This window comes from Arabidopsis thaliana, chromosome 5 (genome assembly GCF_000001735.4).
Source record: "Arabidopsis thaliana chromosome 5, partial sequence".
In the NCBI taxonomy this organism is placed as follows: Eukaryota; Viridiplantae; Streptophyta; class Magnoliopsida; order Brassicales; family Brassicaceae; genus Arabidopsis; species Arabidopsis thaliana.
In genome coordinates, this window is record NC_003076.8 from 20,214,067 (window position 1) to 20,233,139 (window position 19,073).

Below are 19,073 nucleotides of genomic sequence, written 5' to 3' on the forward strand. Positions count from 1 at the left end.
TATTTTGTGATCCTTCTTACGCTGTTTAGCTAATTTTCTTTATCCTTTTGGTTTGGAAGTGTCAAATGGTGATGCATTTCGAGTTTGTGAGGGTATATTTGATTGCCGTGTTTGCCAAGGTACATCATAAGGAAAACACGGCTATGGGATCGACCTTCCGAATCTCTTTGCCAAGGTACTCAAATACATCACCATTTGACCATGGTGGTGGACGCCATGGGATCGACCTTCCAAATCTCTTTCATTTGTTCCTCTTAAGTCTTAACTCTATTAGCTTTCCATTATGGGTATAGTTCATATTTGTATGCTTTTAAGTTTCTCAAATCTCTTTCATTTGTCAGTTTTTACTTTTTAGGACTGGTTTATTTTGCACCCATTCCAATCGTGGGGTTTTAAGTTTTAACCCGTAAATTATTTTTTTGTTTATTTTGTATTTTTGATACGAAAGCCCATAAATTGTGAAGTAAAAAGGCCCAATAGGCCCATAAAATTGGGAGAAGAGACGATCATCGGACAAACCGAGAAAGTGAAACAACAAAGAAGAAACCTGACTCTTCAGAAACTATTCAGGCGAGAGAGAGAGAGAGAAACAATTTTGGACAAGAACAGAAACGATGTACGTTTTCTGTGATCTCAATATTAGATATAGTATTCCAGTTAATCGGAAACAAAGAAGCAACAATTTGCAAATCACGGAGGTTGAACCACTGGAGGAGTTGGATTCAGTCTGGAAGGAAATCCAAGTTAACCAACAACACTTTTAGATAATCGGAACACTATATTCAATGACTATTTTGATTCCAGAGACTGTTTTGCAACCCAAACAGATCCTGATCTCAAGAATAGCTACCAGAGTAGCTATGAAGGCAGCCGTGTATGATGTATCAAGTTCTTCACATCTTCAGGTTCAAAGCTAGTAAACCATTTGAGAATCCATCCCTGGCAACATTCTTTCCTTTCTAAGACATTGAATTTGATGAGCTTTATACATCTTAGGTAATGTTACTGTTGCACCAGAACTTTGTGATTCCGGCAATACCATAATTTAGGAGTTGTAATTAATCTTCCTTGAGATATTATGCTTGTAAAACACATGTTTAATAAGTTATTCAAGACTTTTCCACAAGTCTTGTTGAACGTTTTTGAAGTTGTTGAGAGATATCATAGAAAATTCCAAAAATAATGAATCGCTAGATCAATCTATATCCAAACTGATTATTAAGACCCAGTCAATACACAAATTGCTATTCTAGCAAATGTAAGTGGTGAGGTGCACCTTAGGCTTCAAATGGCCACGGCGGACTGACAAAACCATTTGCGGGATTGGATCTCTTGTTGTTTACCATTCATAAACTGTAGTCTGTGGACCGAAAAAAAAAAAAATCGCCGTAGACAAACTAGCTACTGATTTTACATACTGTAGAAATAAATTTGGTATGGAGCTGACAACATGGTTTAGTCCGCTCCGCCCGTAACATCCATTCAAAGCCTTAACATATAACGTAGTTAACGCGTAGAGTATTTGAGTGTATATATGTATCCCCTAAACACACGTAGTTGCACGAGTGTAGCTTGTGGACACTAACAGTTTCAGTCCACTATCAAGTTGATCGACAAAACATTATGTTGACATACATCAATAGCTTGATCCTACCACTACAACATTGCTATGATGTTTCTCCACTTCTTGTTGTTGTTGTTGTCCTTGCTACTTGTACTCTCTTAGTCTCCCCTAGCTTGGTAATAAAGTTCATCAATAGCCAAATTTAAAGGTTTGGTCCTTGTAAGCTTGACACAACACAAATTAGTTACACATCTTCTTCTCATAGCTCACATTTATTTATATATGTTTTGCATACCCACTCGATTATTAAATAATTAGTTTTGAAGTTCTAGTCAATATTTCATCAAATCATCATCATCATCATCATCACTGTTGTTGTAATTAGTATTAGTATATCAAGTTGGAAAATGGCTTGTCCTCATTTTTCCAACGAGGCAACGACCATGACTTTATTCAATCTTGGTTGTTAAAAAAAACATATCACTGCATAGTTGATGACCACAACTATATTCCACAAGTCTCTCTTTCTGAGATCTAACGATTTGGGCAAACAAAATCATATTTTATTCTTTGTTTTTGAAGTTTATAGATATTTTTTTTTGTAATCAATAATGAGTGTATTTAATACAGTAGATAAATAAGGGTCCTACTTTAGTTTCGCATCACGACAACTCATATGTATACTTTAATGTATTGTTTCATAAATTGTTCCTTCCCATTACTCAATTGACATTTCCATTTAACAACTCTTCCCAATTGTGAAACCTTTATATCCCATTATCAGCTGTTTTAAGTTGACCAAGTTTTTTCTTATGGTCCTCTTCCTATTTTCTTCTTTTGATATACTTTTTTTTTTAACTCTATTTGTTCAAAGTCTTCGTCTTCTTTTTGTTAACATTATTGTTTACATGTTTTTGAAAGAGAGATTATAATTTTTATTAAGAGATTCGTCAAACCTTTGTGTAGAGCACATGCTTTTTTCTTAGATTATTTTGAGATAGGATCAGAAAACAGAGGAAGTGATAAGAGGTTCTTTTTGGGTTTGAAGATGAGTTCAAGAACTGGAGCCTCTTTGCTCCTGATCTTGTTTTTCTTCCAAATTTGTTCTGTTTCGGCACTCACGAATGGTTTAGACGGTGAGTGTGTGTGGATATATACATATACAACCATATAGATGATGAACAGAGTTTTTCCTAATCTTGAATATTGGTGCAGCTTCTGCTTTAAATGCTCTGAAGAGTGAATGGACCACTCCTCCTGATGGTTGGGAAGGCTCTGATCCTTGTGGAACCAATTGGGTTGGAATTACATGTCAAAATGACCGCGTCGTTTCAATGTAAGGCTCTGTAAATTGTTGCTGCTTCTTCCAATAATGCTCTGCAGACTTTTAATGTTGTGTTGCTTATTGTAGATCACTAGGTAACCTTGACTTGGAAGGAAAGCTTCCTGCCGATATATCGTTCTTGTCCGAGTTGCGGATCTTGTATGTCTTTCTTTTTCTTTCTATTTTTCCTTTCACATAAAAATGGTTTTTGGTTGTTTTCATCTTATTATCCAATCTTTGTAGGGATTTGTCATACAATCCTAAATTGTCCGGACCGCTTCCACCAAACATCGGTAACCTTGGGAAGTTAAGGAACTTGTAAGGAAACACACTATCATTAAATCTCTAGTACACAACTTATGTATCACTTTGTCTTATCTCTTATTTTATCTAACTCTTTTTACTCTCCAGGATCCTTGTGGGATGTAGTTTCAGTGGTCAAATCCCTGAGTCCATTGGAACTCTAAAAGAACTTATATATCTGTAAGATTCTGTGGATTCATGTTATTATAAACAGTCAATTGCATTCTCTAAAACCATTAGTATTAATTTTTGTTTCCTCAATACAGCTCCCTAAATTTAAATAAATTTAGTGGAACAATTCCGCCTTCAATTGGCCTGTTATCAAAACTATATTGGTTTGATATAGCTGACAATCAGATTGAAGGAGAGCTTCCAGTTTCTAATGGGACTTCTGCACCTGGACTTGACATGCTTCTTCAAACTAAGCATTTGTATATATAATCCCAAATCTTTCACTTCCGTTTATTATAATCACTCCTTCTAATATAGTAATTGATCTGACTCTCCTTTGCTTTTTTCTTGTAGTCATTTTGGAAAAAACAAGCTTTCAGGCAATATCCCAAAAGAACTTTTCAGCTCAAACATGAGTTTAATACATGTGTAAGCTTCATATTACATTATATAGCTGAGAGATTTCATAAGTTGTGAGTAAGTAACTAACAAAGTGACTGCATTGTTCGTTGTTTTATCGATAGCCTCTTCGATGGAAACCAATTCACGGGCGAAATTCCAGAGACCCTCAGTCTCGTTAAAACGTTGACGGTGTTGTAAGTAGTAATATATATAGTTCAAATTTTTTATTTATCCTAACGTCTATAATTCTTATGTGTTTTTTCTTGGTTCTAGACGCCTTGATAGGAACAAACTCATTGGAGATATTCCTTCATATCTTAACAATCTCACAAATCTTAACGAACTGTAAGTGAGCAACTAAAGATTTGTTCTTTTGTTTGTTGAAAATAAATGAAAATGAGGTACAAGAATTTGTAGTTGAATACATTTCAGGTACTTGGCCAACAACAGATTTACTGGTACTCTTCCAAATTTAACCAGCTTGACCAGTCTCTACACATTGTAAGTTTTTTACATTTATCATCACTACCAATCTCAAACCTTCATTCTTTACCAATCTAATGCCATGATGTGATTGTAAATGTAACAGGGATGTGAGCAATAACACTTTGGATTTCTCACCCATTCCATCATGGATCTCTTCATTACCCTCCCTATCAACATTGTATGAACATCTCTGTCTCTGTCTTGTTCTCCATTTATCTCCCATGTGTATACTTTCTAAGAACAAAGGGTTTTCTTCTTCGCAGAAGGATGGAAGGGATCCAACTTAATGGTCCAATACCAATCTCATTTTTCAGCCCTCCTCAGTTGCAGACTGTGTGAGTAAAAAAAAAAAAAAAAATGAAGCTGGAAATGAACTCAAGAATTATGAACTTTGTACTAAATTGGGATTCTTTTTTTTTTGGACTTTGCAGTATCTTAAAGCGAAATAGTATAGTGGAAAGCTTAGACTTTGGTACAGACGTTAGCAGCCAGTTGGAGTTTGTGGATTTACAATACAATGAAATAACTGATTATAAACCATCAGCTAATAAAGTCCTCCAAGTAATGTATGTATCCTTGTCACTAATCAAACATGACTTCTATTTGTCTCAATCAACTGCTTAAGTGTTTATATATCTACAGATTGGCAAATAATCCAGTGTGTCTAGAGGCGGGAAACGGGCCGAGTTACTGTTCAGCAATCCAACACAATACCTCATTTTCTACACTCCCAACAAACTGTTCTCCATGCGAACCGGGCATGGAAGCGAGTCCCACGTGCCGCTGTGCGTATCCATTCATGGGAACACTCTACTTCCGGTCTCCTTCTTTCTCAGGGTTGTTCAACTCCACCAACTTCTCAATTCTACAGAAGGCAATCGCGGATTTCTTTAAGAAGTTCAATTATCCTGTAGACTCCGTTGGTGTTCGGAACATAAGAGAGAATCCAACTGATCATCAGCTTCTAATAGATCTATTGGTCTTTCCATTGGGAAGAGAGAGTTTTAATCAGACAGGAATGTCACTTGTTGGTTTTGCATTTAGCAACCAGACTTATAAGCCTCCTCCGATATTTGGCCCTTATATTTTCAAAGCTGATTTGTACAAACAGTTCTCTGGTATGATGAACCCTTGTCACACACACAATCAAACTAGAACTAAAGGTTGTTATTGATAACTCATTTGCTCTGCCTTTCTTTTTGTCACAGATGTAGAAGTTTCATCAAAGTCATCAAACAAAAGCATTCTCATTGGAGCAGTAGTTGGTGTTGTTGTTCTTCTACTATTGTTAACAATAGCTGGGATTTACGCTCTTAGGCAGAAGAAGAGAGCTGAAAGAGCAACTGGTCAAAATAATCCTTTTGGTAAGACAACAATATTTACTACTCCCTTGACTAAAATAGCATGAACAAATTTTCTTTGGCATGTTGCAGCTAAATGGGATACAAGTAAGAGTAGTATTGATGCTCCGCAGCTAATGGGAGCAAAAGCGTTTACTTTTGAGGAGCTGAAGAAATGCACTGACAACTTTTCAGAGGCAAATGATGTTGGCGGTGGAGGTTACGGCAAGGTTTGTGTCTTAACAAATGCCTTCAAATGAATGTAACAACTAATGGCCTTAGTTGAAATTCATGATCCCAAATTTTGATGGTTAAATAGGTTTATAGAGGGATTCTTCCTAATGGGCAACTCATAGCAATCAAAAGGGCTCAACAAGGATCTTTGCAAGGAGGGTTGGAGTTCAAAACTGAGATTGAGCTTCTCTCAAGGGTCCATCATAAGAATGTTGTCAGACTCTTGGGCTTCTGCTTTGACCGGAATGAACAAATGCTCGTATACGAGTACATTTCAAATGGGTCACTTAAAGACAGTCTGTCCGGTAAGATCAAACTTCTATCTTCCTCATGAGGATTTCAGATAGTTCTTGGATGCTGAATATGTTAGTAATGCAGGGAAGAGTGGGATTCGATTGGATTGGACAAGAAGACTTAAAATAGCACTTGGTTCAGGCAAGGGCTTGGCTTATCTTCATGAACTTGCTGATCCTCCAATTATACATAGAGACATCAAATCAAATAACATATTACTTGATGAAAATCTAACCGCAAAGGTTGCCGACTTCGGTCTCTCCAAACTTGTGGGAGACCCTGAGAAAACTCATGTCACAACACAAGTCAAAGGAACCATGGTGAGTAGAAAATTTATCCTCCTTTCTCTTTTTTTCTCAAATACATTTTAAACTTACAATATCTTTGTAATCAGGGCTACTTGGATCCAGAGTACTACATGACGAATCAATTAACGGAGAAGAGCGATGTGTATGGGTTTGGTGTGGTTTTACTCGAGCTATTAACCGGTAGAAGTCCGATAGAGAGAGGCAAATATGTGGTGAGAGAGGTGAAGACAAAGATGAATAAATCTCGGAGTTTGTATGACCTGCAGGAGTTGTTGGACACAACGATCATAGCAAGCAGTGGGAATCTAAAAGGGTTCGAGAAGTATGTAGACTTGGCTTTGAGATGTGTGGAGGAGGAAGGAGTTAATAGGCCATCAATGGGTGAGGTTGTGAAAGAGATTGAGAACATAATGCAGCTTGCGGGATTAAATCCTAACTCAGATTCAGCAACGAGTTCAAGAACGTATGAGGACGCAATCAAAGGATCTGGTGATCCTTATGGCAGTGAATCGTTTCAGTACAGTGGGAATTTTCCAGCTTCAAAGCTTGAGCCCCAATGATTGATTATGTTTCTTTTTGTTATTTTGTTATTTCGTAAGTGACTTCATACTTGAAATGCCTTGTGAATGTGGAGTAGCATGATTCTGTTTGATATGTGGTCGCTGATTATAAAGCAGATGAATGGAGAGCCAAACGCAGAATCAAAAACCACCAGATCTTTGGCAATGTCGACACCAGTTTCAAACATAAGAAAAGTAATCAAGCTCAATGTATGATGAATAATTGAATATATTAATTCTTGTTGAGAAGTTTGTGTGGTTTCAAAGATTTAATCCACACATCACACACACTTTTAATTTACTCCAAACCTTTCACATTTATGCATGAGATTATATTACAAATTTATATTACAAATAATTTGTAGTACGTAAGTAAAATTAGTATTAACTAATAAGAAAAAAAAGTAATAAAGTTATTGGGTTTGCAACCTAACACATCAACGATCCCATCGAACAACAACAGTTACATGACCCAGGGTGAATTTATGGTTGTCGTCTCATCTGAGAGCACTCTCTGATCTAGTGTCCTTGTTGTCCACACCTCAAACACGCCCCCAAAATGTATGACATGATTTAACAAAAAATAAAAAGAAACATGATTTAAGACATGTGGTGTGTGGCAACTCTGCCATATATTTCATGGTGAGGTAGCGAACCGGCACCAAGTTTTTCTCGATATGTTTCCTCCATTTACCATTCTTTACGGTAGACTACGGTAGACTCATAACTTTTTTTATACCGGAGTCATATCGTATTAGTTTCTTAAGAGGATTAAAGCACACATATGTTTTTGTGTCTTATTTACTACAAAAAGTCTTTTTACTAAAACACTAACAAAACAAAAATAACATACAAAAAAAATAAGAAAAGTGGTGGGATGTGGCCAAATAGCATTAGCATACATACGTAGGAAAAAAATAGACGATGTGGTCATATGTCAGAGTGGTCAAGGTCCCATCCCATCTCTGAGTTTTCCGTCGGTTTGGAGTATATTGATCGGAGAATATGATATGGGCAAAAAAAAAAAATCGATTAATTTTTAATCAATTTGGGGTACACTGAAAACAAAAAATATTTTTTTTATTAATTTACTTGGAGGAAGTACTGGTCAATATAACATCAAACCATCAGCATCATTCATTGTTGTTGCAATTAGTATTATTATCTCAAGTTGATAAAAGCTTGTGCTGATTTTTTCCATGACCATGACTTTATTGCATGTTGCTGTTAGAAAAACCATATCAGTGCATAGTCGCTTACCATTACTCTATTTCAAAAATCTCTCTTTTCTTGAGAAGAAACGTTCTAGGAAAACAAATAATATATACATGACTTCTCCCAGTTTTGTGCAGAAACAATTAAATGTTAGATCATTTAGTTAAGTTTTGTTACATATTGCATATTTATGCTTTATCATGTAAACAGATTTATTTATGTAGTTAATAAAGGACTAGTCTATTATAATGGTGTTTTGTGCCAAGTCATTGTTCATAATTTGTTCCTCCACATTACCGTATTGACATTTCAATTTCTCCCTTGGATAATACCTTTGAACCCTTCCGCAATATATAGCGGTTCTTTATTATCTATATCAAGTTGAACTATTTGTTTATATGGTCCACTGTCTATTTGTTTGCTTTATTTATAAATTTTCGCTTAACTTGTTCAAAGTCTTCTCCTTTATGTCTTACATGCTTTGTTAGCAAAGAACATGGAGGCTGCATTTTTATGTTAGAGTTCGTCATAACTTGTGCAGACCACATGCTTTCTTCTTGAACGAATTGTGATACATATCATTGTGTGTCTGATGAAGATGAGTTCAAGAATTGGATTATTTAAGCTCTTGATCTTGCTTTTCTTCCAAATTTACTCTGTTTATGCGTTCACAGATGGTTCAGATTGTAAGTATAAGTAGATGATGATCAGAGTTCTTTTAACAGATAAAGATTTCCAATTTTTTGTATTTTAATTCTTTCAATATTGGTGCAGTTACTGCTTTACAAGCCCTGAAGAACGAATGGGACACGTTATCCAAGAGTTGGAAAAGCTCTGATCCTTGTGGAACCGAATGGGTTGGAATTACATGTAACAACGATAACCGTGTTGTTTCAATGTAACACCTTGGTCCCTTTCTTTGTTTGTTCTTTTGCTGCTTCTTTCTTCAATATAATCCTCTATATACAGACTTTAAGCTGTGTTATTTGCTTGTTTCAGATCATTAACCAACCGTAACTTGAAAGGAAAGCTTCCTACCGAAATTTCGACATTGTCTGAATTGCAAACCTTGTAGGTCTTTCTTCTTCTTCTTTTTCCTTTGCATAAAAATGGATTTAGTTCTCATCTTATGATTCGATGTTTGCAGGGATTTGACTGGCAATCCTGAATTGTCTGGACCGCTTCCAGCAAATATCGGTAACCTCAGGAAGTTGACTTTCTTGTAAGCAAAGTAAACAAGATCTTAACCTAATTCCATCAATCGCATTATCTTATATATCGCCTTTTCTTTTGTTGTTTTCTTCTCTAGGAGCCTTATGGGATGTGCTTTTAATGGTCCAATCCCTGATTCCATAGGGAATCTTGAACAACTTACAAGACTGTAAGATTTGTTGCTTCTTATAATTTATAAACAGTCACTTTTTCAATGTAATCTTTAAAACTCATAATAAGTATTACTTTGCGTTTCCTCCATACAGCTCTCTGAATTTAAATAAATTTAGTGGAACAATTCCGGCTTCCATGGGACGGTTATCGAAACTATATTGGTTCGACATAGCTGACAATCAGTTAGAAGGAAAGCTTCCAGTTTCTGATGGGGCTTCTTTACCTGGACTTGACATGCTTCTTCAAACTGGGCATTTGTATATATAATCCCAAATCCTTAGTTTTCATTTTTATTTAGTTACTCTTTATATATAACATTCATCACTCTGACTCTCTTTTACTTTCTTTTGTAGTCATTTTGGTAATAACAAGCTTTCAGGCGAAATCCCAGAGAAGCTCTTTAGCTCAGAAATGACTTTGCTACATGTGTAAGTTTCATAGTACATGCAAAAGCTGAGAGTTTTCACTAGTTGATATTAGAAACTAACAAAGTGATGATTGCATTTTTGTTCTTGTTTTATCAATAGGCTGTTTGATGGAAACCAATTCACCGGTAGCATCCCAGAGAGCCTCGGCCTAGTTCAAAATTTGACTGTGTTGTAAGTAGTAGAAATATATTTTCCAAACTGTATGTTCACAAAATTTCTTTAATCTTATAAGATATTTGCTTTGTTACAGACGTCTTGATAGGAATAGACTAAGTGGAGACATTCCTTCAAGTCTTAATAATCTCACAAATCTTCAAGAACTGTAAGTGAGCAAATAAAGATTTGTTCTGTTTTCTTAAGATATATAAATGAAAAGATGTAAAAGATCTTGTAGTTGAATCCATTTCAGGCATTTGTCCGACAACAAATTTACAGGTAGTCTTCCAAATTTGACCAGCTTGACCAGTCTCTACACATTGTAAGTTTCAATATTTTTCTTCCTCGTTTGTTGCTCAAATTTAGCATCAGAAACCTTTCTTATTAATAATCAATCTAATGCCATGATATGATTATTATGTAACAGGGATGTGAGCAATAACCCGTTGGCGTTATCACCGGTTCCATCATGGATCCCTTTCTTAAACTCTTTGTCAACATTGTATGAGCATTCCTCTCTCTTTTTAGATATATATAGATTTGTGAGCATACATAATGAGAAAAAATGGTCTTCAACTTGGCAGAAGGTTGGAAGATATCCAACTTGATGGTCCAGTACCAACCTCCCTTTTTAGCCCTCTTCAATTGCAAACTGTGTGAGTCAAATAAGTCATGATCATGAATGTTCAATTGGAAAGTCAACTCAAAGATTTGTGAAACATGTACTGATTGGGATGGTTTTTCTTGACTTGCAGTTCCCTAAAGCACAATCTTATAAACACAACATTGGACCTTGGTACCAACTATAGCAAACAATTGGATTTTGTGGATTTACGAGACAACTTCATAACTGGTTATAAATCACCAGCTAATAACCCCGTCAATGTAATGTATGTATTCATCTTTGACCAATATGTAACATCTTTGAAGAATAACTTACGTATGTGTGTTGATATATCCATAGGTTGGCAGATAATCAAGTGTGCCAAGACCCGGCGAATCAGCTGAGTGGCTACTGCAATGCAGTCCAACCAAATTCCACATTTTCTACCCTAACAAAATGTGGTAATCATTGTGGTAAAGGTAAGGAACCGAATCAAGGCTGCCACTGTGTGTATCCACTTACAGGAGTATTCACCTTAAGGTCTCCTTCATTCTCCGGATTTTCAAACAACAGTAACTTCCTAAAGTTTGGGGAGAGTTTAATGACTTTCTTTAAGAATGGCAAGTATCCTGTAGACTCTGTGGCCATGAGAAACATAAGCGAGAATCCAACTGATTATCATCTTTTGATAAATCTCTTGATCTTTCCATCGGGACGCGACCGCTTTAATCAGACGGAAATGGACTCTATTAATTCTGCATTTACCATTCAGGATTATAAGCCTCCTCCAAGATTTGGTCCTTATATTTTCGTCGCCGATCAGTACAAAACATTCTCTGGTATGATGAAACGTAACACACACTCAAACGAAATCTATATTGATTTAACTCATTTTACTTATAAGCCTTGTTTGTTTCACAGATTTAGAAGATTCCAAGACAGTAAGTATGAAAGTTATAATTGGAGTAGTAGTTGGTGTTGTAGTTCTTCTGTTGCTGTTGGCTTTAGCTGGGATTTACGCTCTTAGACAGAAGAAGAGAGCTCAGAGAGCAACTGATCAAATGAATCCTTTTGGTAAAAGAAAAATGGTTTAACACTAGAACAAAAGACTTTTCTCTTGTCTTATGAAAATCCTGACAGCTTCTCGTTTGTCTGTTGTAGCCAAGTGGGATGCGGGGAAGAATGAAATGGATGCTCCACAACTAATGGGAACAAAAGCCTTTACTTTCGAAGAGCTTAGCAAATGTACTAACAACTTTTCAGATGCAAATGATGTTGGCGGTGGAGGTTATGGCCAGGTTTGTGTATTTCCAATGTCCTCAACTGAAACAACCAGAGGTAGTAGTTCAAATTATAATACCAATTTGATGGTGAAACAGGTCTACAAAGGTACCCTTCCCAATGGGCAAGTCATAGCAATCAAAAGAGCTCAACAAGGATCCATGCAAGGAGCGTTCGAGTTTAAGACCGAGATTGAGCTTCTTTCAAGGGTCCATCATAAAAATGTTGTTAAGCTTTTGGGCTTCTGTTTTGATCAAAAAGAACAAATGCTCGTATACGAGTACATACCTAATGGGTCCCTTAGAGACGGTCTATCAGGTATATATTTAATCTCTATATATCTTGCTTTGTTAGTTCTTTGGTGCTGAACTTGAAAAACAAATGTAGGGAAGAATGGGGTTAAACTGGATTGGACAAGAAGGCTCAAAATAGCACTTGGCTCAGGGAAGGGTCTAGCTTATCTTCATGAGCTTGCTGATCCTCCAATTATACATAGAGACGTCAAATCAAATAACATATTACTTGATGAACATCTAACCGCAAAGGTTGCTGATTTCGGTCTCTCCAAACTTGTGGGGGACCCTGAAAAAGCTCATGTCACAACACAAGTGAAAGGAACCATGGTGAGTAAAAAAGAATCTATCATAAAATATATGAAACCATTAACTATAAAAACTAACAATATCTCTGGAATTAATTAGGGCTATCTTGATCCTGAGTACTACATGACGAATCAATTGACGGAGAAGAGCGATGTGTATGGGTTTGGTGTGGTGATGCTTGAGTTATTAACCGGTAAAAGTCCGATAGATAGAGGCAGCTATGTTGTGAAAGAGGTAAAGAAGAAGATGGATAAATCGAGGAACTTGTATGACTTACAAGAATTGTTGGACACGACAATTATCCAAAACAGCGGGAATTTGAAAGGGTTCGAGAAGTATGTAGATGTGGCTCTACAATGCGTGGAGCCAGAGGGAGTTAATAGGCCAACAATGAGTGAGGTGGTGCAAGAACTTGAGAGCATATTGCGGCTTGTTGGATTAAACCCTAACGCCGATTCAGCAACATACGAGGAAGCATCTGGTGATCCTTATGGTAGGGATTCGTTTGAGTACACTGGGGTTTTCCCAACTCCAAAACCCTAACGCAATAATTGATTAATTTGTTCTTTCTCAGTTTTTTATTGTTTTGTTTTTTGGTTATTTTGTAAGTGACTTTACAACCTTAAATGCCGTGTGAATGTGTGTGTACTAGCATGATTTGATTTTTGATATATGTTGTTTTGTGGTCGCTGCTTATAAAGTGTAAACAAGATTGGAATCAAAATAAACATCAACCCTAAGCAACCCTAAGTTGTCATGATACTAAATAAATCTAATCACCGGATTTTGAATATACTCTCTTTGAGGTTGTCTCAGCAGTCCGGTTGTCATGTCTCTACGGGTATCCCCACGCACATATACTGTGCCAAGCAAGGATGCTAGTGTGTCCTTCTTGAATCCGCGAACGGATGATCTTTCTCTATTCTCATGTTGTAGTTATGATTTTCTTAACTTCGTTCGTAATCAAGTGAATACTTTCAATAACAGACTTGTATACACACTTTTTGGTTTTTTACGGTTTACTATTACAGTATTAATCGATTTTCTACCATAAAATTAAACTGTTTATCTAGTAATTAAAAAAAAACTGACACAATATGAAAATAAAAATGGTCACAAAAAATAGAATTTCTTTAGTAAAATGAAAAAAAATCACTTAATTTGAAAATTTTTTTTTAAGAGAAAATATAGTGAATTGTTTAATCTATAATCATTTGAATTGCAAGAAACAAAAAACAAAGAAAACAAAAACCTATATTTTATTTGGAACGGAGTACTGGTCAATATATCATCAAAATATCAGCATCGTCGGTACTGCAATTAGTATATTATCTCAAGTTGGTAAAAGCTTACGCTGATTGTTTCCAGGACTTTGACCATGTTGTTGTTAGAAAACTATTTCGCTGACCTGAACCGTCTTGGGCAAGCCAATCATATCTAACGTTTTTAGTTTGTAGATTTCGTTTTTCTTTAAATGTTTGAATCATTAATGAGCGTTTTAATACATCATATTTAAAATGAGACACTAGTTTCTCATCACAATAACTGATCATCACGTTGGTTCCGTTTTGATTCAATATTTCGGGTCGATTTGATCCAAAAAAATATCCAAATATTGGAGTTAAAGCAGAGCAAACAAAATTACCCTTTTTTTTTTTTTTTGGACAAAACAAAAAAAATTACCTTCCTTTCAAAATAACTACTCCCTCTGTTTCAAAATAAATAGATTTCAAATTTCTAATAATCTTATATTCATAATTGGTTCTTTCCCATTAACCCTAGTGGCATTTCCATCTAACCACATTTTCCGAACCTTCCATTAATAGCATTCTCATATTTTATCAAGTGGAACTAGTCTTTAAATGATCCACTGCCAATTTCTATTATTTATATGTTTACTTTTACATTATTCAAAGTCTTCTCCTTCTTGTTTAACAATATTATGTAAATGTTTTGTTAGCGAGGAAGCTGTATTTTTGTATTCAAGACTATGTCATAACGTGTGCAAATCACATGCTTTCTCATTGAATGACTTTCCGATACAGTCAGAAGCAGGGAAAGAGAAAAAGAGATTCTTTGTGGGTCTCAAGATGAGTTCAAGAATTGAAGTCTTTGTGCTCTTGATCTTGCTTTCGTTCCAATTTTGTTCTGTATCTGCGCAGACAAATGGTTTCGATGGTAATTTATAGTTTGATGATGATCAGAGTTTTTCAGATACAGGAATTTCAAAGTCGTTTGAATGAGTTTCAAAATTGTTGCAGCTGATGCTTTACAATACCTGAAGAGTAGTTTGACCATACCTCCTCGGAATTGGAAAGGCTATGATCCTTGTGGAACCAATTGGGTTGGAATTGCATGTGAATATGGCCGCGTTGTTAACATGTAAGTATCTTTTTTTTTTTGCTGCTTCTTCCAATAATCATCTGCAGACTATAAAGTTGAGTTGTTGCTTGTCGCAGATCACTAGGCAACCTTAACTTGGAAGGAAAGCTTCCTGCCTTTATTACGACGTTGTCTGAATTGCATACCCTGTAGGTCTTTCTTCTTCTTCTTCTTCCTTTCCATACAAATGTTTTTGTTCTTCATCTTATGATCCAATATTTGTAGGGATTTGACATCTAATCCTAATTTGACCGGACCGCTTCCACTAAATATCGGTAACCTTAAGGAGTTGACGAACTTGTAAGATAAATAGGTCATGACCCATTTGTAAATTGTACACACTTTGTCTTATCACATATTTTAACTAAACTCCTTTTTTCTACAGAAATCTTATGGGATGTGGTTTCAGTGGTCAAATCCCTGAGTCCATAGGATCTCTAGAACAACTTGTAACACTGTAGGATTTTGTTGCTTCTTATTATTATAAACAATCTCTTTTACAATTGAGTACTCTAAACCCATTAGTATAACAATTTTTGTTTCCTTTTATGTAGCTCCTTGAATTCAAATAAATTTAATGGAACGATTCCGGCTTCCATTGGCCTGTTATCGAAACTATATTGGTTTGATATAGCTGACAATCAGATAGAAGGAAAGCTTCCAGTTTCTGATGGGGCTTCTTTACCTGGACTTGATATGCTTCTTCAAACTAAGCATTTGTATATATACAATTCCAAACCTTTCTATTTCTCTTTATCTAATCACTCTTTTTGATATACTAATTAACATGTCTAACCTCTTTTTCATTTTCTCATGCAGTCATTTTGGAAAAAACAAGCTTTCTGGTGATATCCCTGAAAAGCTATTCAGTGCCAACATGACTTTAAAACATTTGTAAGTTTCATAGTACATTTCAAAGTTGCAATTTGTAACTAAATGAGTGATTGAATTTTTTGTTGTTTTATCGACAGGCTATTCGATGGAAACCTACTAACCGGTGAAATCCCACAAAGCCTCAGCCTTGTTAAAACATTGACGGTGTTGTAAGTAGTAGAAAGAGATTTTTCAAAAACATTTTTTATCCTAGTTAACTTCTTCATATATGTTGTTTTCTTTGTGACAGACGCCTTGATAGGAATAGACTAAGTGGAGAAATTCCTCCAAGTCTTAATAATCTCACAAATCTTCAAGAACTGTAAGTGAGCAACTAAAAGATTTGTTCTGTGTTCTCATAGAAAATAAATAAAAAGAGATGAGAGAGTTCTTAAGTTGAATCCATTTTAGGTACTTGTCCGACAACAAATTTACCGGTAGTCTTCCAAGTTTAACCAGCTTGACCAGTCTCTCCACATTGTAAGTTTCTCTATATTATTCTTCCTATAATTTGTTGCTCAATTCCTTCACTCTCAAGCAATCTAAAACCATGATGTGATTGTTTTGTAACAGAGCTGTCAGCAATAACCGATTAACTTCCTCACAAATTTCATCATGGATCTCATTATTACCGACTTCCTTGGCAACATTGTATGAACATCATCTCTCTCTCGCTCTTGATCTCCATGTGTATATACTTGCTAAGAACAAATGGTCTTCTGCTTGGCAGAAGGATGGCAGGGCTCCAACTTCAAGGTCCAATACCAACCTCCCTCTTCAGTCTTCCTGAATTGCAGACTGTGTGAGTAAAACAATAAATGAAACTTTGATTAAGAAGTCACTCAAAGATGTGAAACTTTGACATGTATACTAATTGTGATATTTTTTCTTGACTACTTGCAGTATCCTAAAGCGTAACTGGCTAAACGAAACACTAGACTTCGGTACCAACAAGAGCCAAAACCTAGATTTTGTGGATTTACAATATAATGACATAACAGAGTATATTAAACAACCAGCTAATAAAGGAAGCAGCAGGATAGTAATGTATGTATGGTCACATATCAAAATGACTTACTTCTTTTCTATCAGTTACTTATAAGAGTGTTGATATTTCTACAGCTTGGCAAATAATCCAGTGTGCCCCGAGGTAGGGAACCCACCAAATGAATACTGCATAGAAGTCGAACACAATTCCTCATATTCTTCCCCTAAGAACACATGTGGTCGTTGTAGTGGTGAGGACAGGGAACCCATTCCCACCACGTGCCGTTGTGTGTATCCAATCACAGGAACACTCACTTTTAGGTCACCTTCCTTCTCAGGGTATTCCAACAACGATACATTCGAGAACCTCAGGCTAAACCTAACTGGTTTCTTTGAGAATAGAAATTATACAGTGGATTCTGTGGCCATAAGAAACATAAGAGAAGATGAAGATGATCATTATCTTCTAATAGATCTCTCTCTCTTTCCATATAAACAAGACAGATTTAATGAGACGGGAATGGATAGTGTTATTTCCAGGTTTAGCACACAGACTTATAAGCCTCCTAATACCTTTGGCCCTTACATATTCAAAGCCAATAAGTACAATAAGTTCCCTGCAGGTATGATTAAAAAAAAACGATCATACACAAAATCTAATCTTAGTTCTGTTCTGTATGACTCATTTTGCTCTGCTTATTTTGTAGGAGGTTCAAACTCGTCACACATCATTGGAGCTGTAGTTGGTTCTACTGTTTTTCTGTTAATTCTAATGATAGCTGGGATCTATGCTCTTAAGCAAAAGAGAAGAGCAGAGAAAGCAAATGATCAAATTAATCCTTTTGGTAAGGACGTTTTACTATCAGGGAAGACTGACAAAATACTAATAGCTTTTTTTTTGTATGTTACAGCCAAGTGGGATGCGAATCAGAACAGTGTCGATGCACCACAGCTTATGGGAACAAAAGCATTTACTTTTGAAGAGATGAGGAAATGTGCAAACAACTTTTCAGTGGCAAATGATGTCGGTGGTGGAGGTTATGGCCAAGTATACAAAGGGATTCTTCCTTCTGGTCAACTCATAGCAATTAAAAGAGCTCAACCAGGATCTTTGCAAGGAGCGTTGGAGTTTAAAACTGAGATCGAGCTTCTTTCAAGGGTCCATCATAAAAATGTTGTCAAACTCTTAGGCTTTTGCTTTGATCGAGGAGAACAAATGCTCGTCTACGAGTATATTCCAAATGGTTCTCTTAGAGATAGTCTATCAGGTAATATCAAATCTATATATCCCTTCTTTTGAAAAAATTATTTTGTACTAAACAAGACAAAAATGCAGGGAAAAGTGGGATTAGACTTGATTGGACGAGAAGGCTTAGAATAGCACTTGGTTCAGGGAAGGGTTTGGCTTATCTTCATGAGCTTGCAGATCCTCCAATTATACACAGAGACGTTAAATCAAGTAATGTATTACTTGATGAAAGTTTAACTGCAAAAGTTGCTGATTTTGGCTTATCTCAACTTGTGGAAGATGCTGAGAAAGCTAATGTAACGGCACAAGTGAAGGGAACTATGGTGAGTAGAGAATGAAAATAATCATCCTCTTTTCTTTCTTTATCAAATATATTTTAAACTCTCAATATCTTTTGAATTAGGGCTACTTGGATCCTGAGTACTACATGACGAATCAATTGACAGAGAAGAGCGATGTATATGGGTTTGGGGTTATGATGCTTGAGCTACTGACTGGTAAGATTCCTATAGAGAATGGAAAATATGTGGTGAAAGAGATGAAGATGAAGATGAATAAATCGAAGAACTTGTATGACCTACAAGATTTTCTGGACACTACGATCAGCGCAACGTCCAACAGGAATCTTAAGGGATTTGAAAAGTATGTAGATGTGGCTCTAAGATGCGTAGATCCAGAAGGAGTGAAGAGGCCATCAATGAATGAGGTTGTGAAAGAGATTGAGAACATAATGCAGTATGCAGGATTAAACCCTAACGTAGAATCATATGCGAGTTCAAGAACGTATGATGAAGCAAGCAAAGAATCTGGAGATCTTTATGGAAACAACTCTTTTGAGTATAGTGCAAGTTTCCCAACTACAAACCTCGAACCTCAATGACTGGTTGTGGATTTATTTGCTTGTTTATCCAGATGCTACGTCCA

General features: G+C 36.0%; 3 protein-coding genes and 2 long non-coding RNA genes across 7 annotated transcripts; 4 read left to right on the plus strand and 1 right to left on the minus strand.

Moving 5' to 3' along the window:
* Nucleotides 1–256: 256 nt before the first annotated feature.
* AT5G07455 lies at nucleotides 257–886 on the minus strand. Its single transcript, NR_143004.1, has one exon. It is a non-coding gene; the product is annotated as an other RNA (long non-coding RNA).
* Nucleotides 887–2,265: 1,379 nt separating this feature from the next.
* AT5G49760 (Leucine-rich repeat protein kinase family protein) lies at nucleotides 2,266–7,316 on the plus strand. The gene is made up of 19 exons (NM_124354.3): nucleotides 2,266–2,700; nucleotides 2,780–2,900; nucleotides 2,976–3,047; nucleotides 3,132–3,206; nucleotides 3,300–3,371; nucleotides 3,458–3,622; nucleotides 3,717–3,791; nucleotides 3,887–3,958; nucleotides 4,038–4,109; nucleotides 4,197–4,265; nucleotides 4,354–4,428; nucleotides 4,514–4,585; nucleotides 4,682–4,816; nucleotides 4,893–5,368; nucleotides 5,459–5,614; nucleotides 5,684–5,820; nucleotides 5,910–6,129; nucleotides 6,203–6,438; nucleotides 6,513–7,316. The coding sequence occupies exons 1-19, from the start codon at nucleotides 2,613–2,615 to the stop codon at nucleotides 6,984–6,986; spliced, it is 2,862 nt and encodes a 953-aa protein (NP_199787.2). The 5' UTR covers nucleotides 2,266–2,612; the 3' UTR covers nucleotides 6,987–7,316.
* A 1,286-nt stretch (nucleotides 7,317–8,602) lies between these two features.
* Nucleotides 8,603–13,400, plus strand: AT5G49770 (Leucine-rich repeat protein kinase family protein). The gene is made up of 19 exons (NM_124355.3): nucleotides 8,603–8,887; nucleotides 8,976–9,099; nucleotides 9,201–9,272; nucleotides 9,349–9,423; nucleotides 9,511–9,582; nucleotides 9,680–9,844; nucleotides 9,941–10,015; nucleotides 10,115–10,186; nucleotides 10,266–10,337; nucleotides 10,425–10,493; nucleotides 10,599–10,673; nucleotides 10,756–10,827; nucleotides 10,927–11,061; nucleotides 11,136–11,614; nucleotides 11,697–11,849; nucleotides 11,937–12,073; nucleotides 12,155–12,374; nucleotides 12,444–12,679; nucleotides 12,758–13,400. Exons 1-19 carry the CDS (start codon nucleotides 8,794–8,796, stop codon nucleotides 13,199–13,201), a joined length of 2,841 nt encoding a protein of 946 aa, NP_199788.1. The 5' UTR covers nucleotides 8,603–8,793; the 3' UTR covers nucleotides 13,202–13,400.
* Nucleotides 13,401–14,201: 801 nt separating this feature from the next.
* AT5G07465 lies at nucleotides 14,202–14,590 on the plus strand. Its single transcript, NR_143005.1, has one exon. It is a non-coding gene; the product is annotated as an other RNA (long non-coding RNA).
* On the plus strand, nucleotides 14,579–19,029 carry AT5G49780 (Leucine-rich repeat protein kinase family protein; the record flags this gene model as incomplete). 3 transcript variants are annotated; one of them, NM_001344856.1, is made up of 18 exons in its annotated part: nucleotides 14,579–14,836; nucleotides 14,920–15,040; nucleotides 15,118–15,189; nucleotides 15,266–15,340; nucleotides 15,426–15,497; nucleotides 15,595–15,759; nucleotides 15,860–15,934; nucleotides 16,012–16,083; nucleotides 16,164–16,235; nucleotides 16,325–16,393; nucleotides 16,487–16,564; nucleotides 16,644–16,715; nucleotides 16,817–16,960; nucleotides 17,036–17,523; nucleotides 17,608–17,745; nucleotides 17,812–18,168; nucleotides 18,237–18,472; nucleotides 18,553–19,029. In NM_001344856.1, the coding sequence occupies exons 1-18, from the start codon at nucleotides 14,749–14,751 to the stop codon at nucleotides 19,027–19,029; spliced, it is 2,871 nt and encodes a 956-aa protein (NP_001332721.1). In that variant the 5' UTR covers nucleotides 14,579–14,748. The 3 variants fall into 3 exon arrangements, with proteins under 3 accessions (NP_001332721.1, NP_001332720.1, NP_199789.5); NM_001344855.1 differs by having other exon boundaries at nucleotides 17,608–18,168; NM_124356.5 differs by lacking the exons at nucleotides 14,579–14,836; nucleotides 14,920–15,040; nucleotides 15,118–15,189 and having other exon boundaries at nucleotides 15,190–15,340; nucleotides 17,608–18,168.
* Between the last annotated feature and the right edge of the window lie 44 nt (nucleotides 19,030–19,073).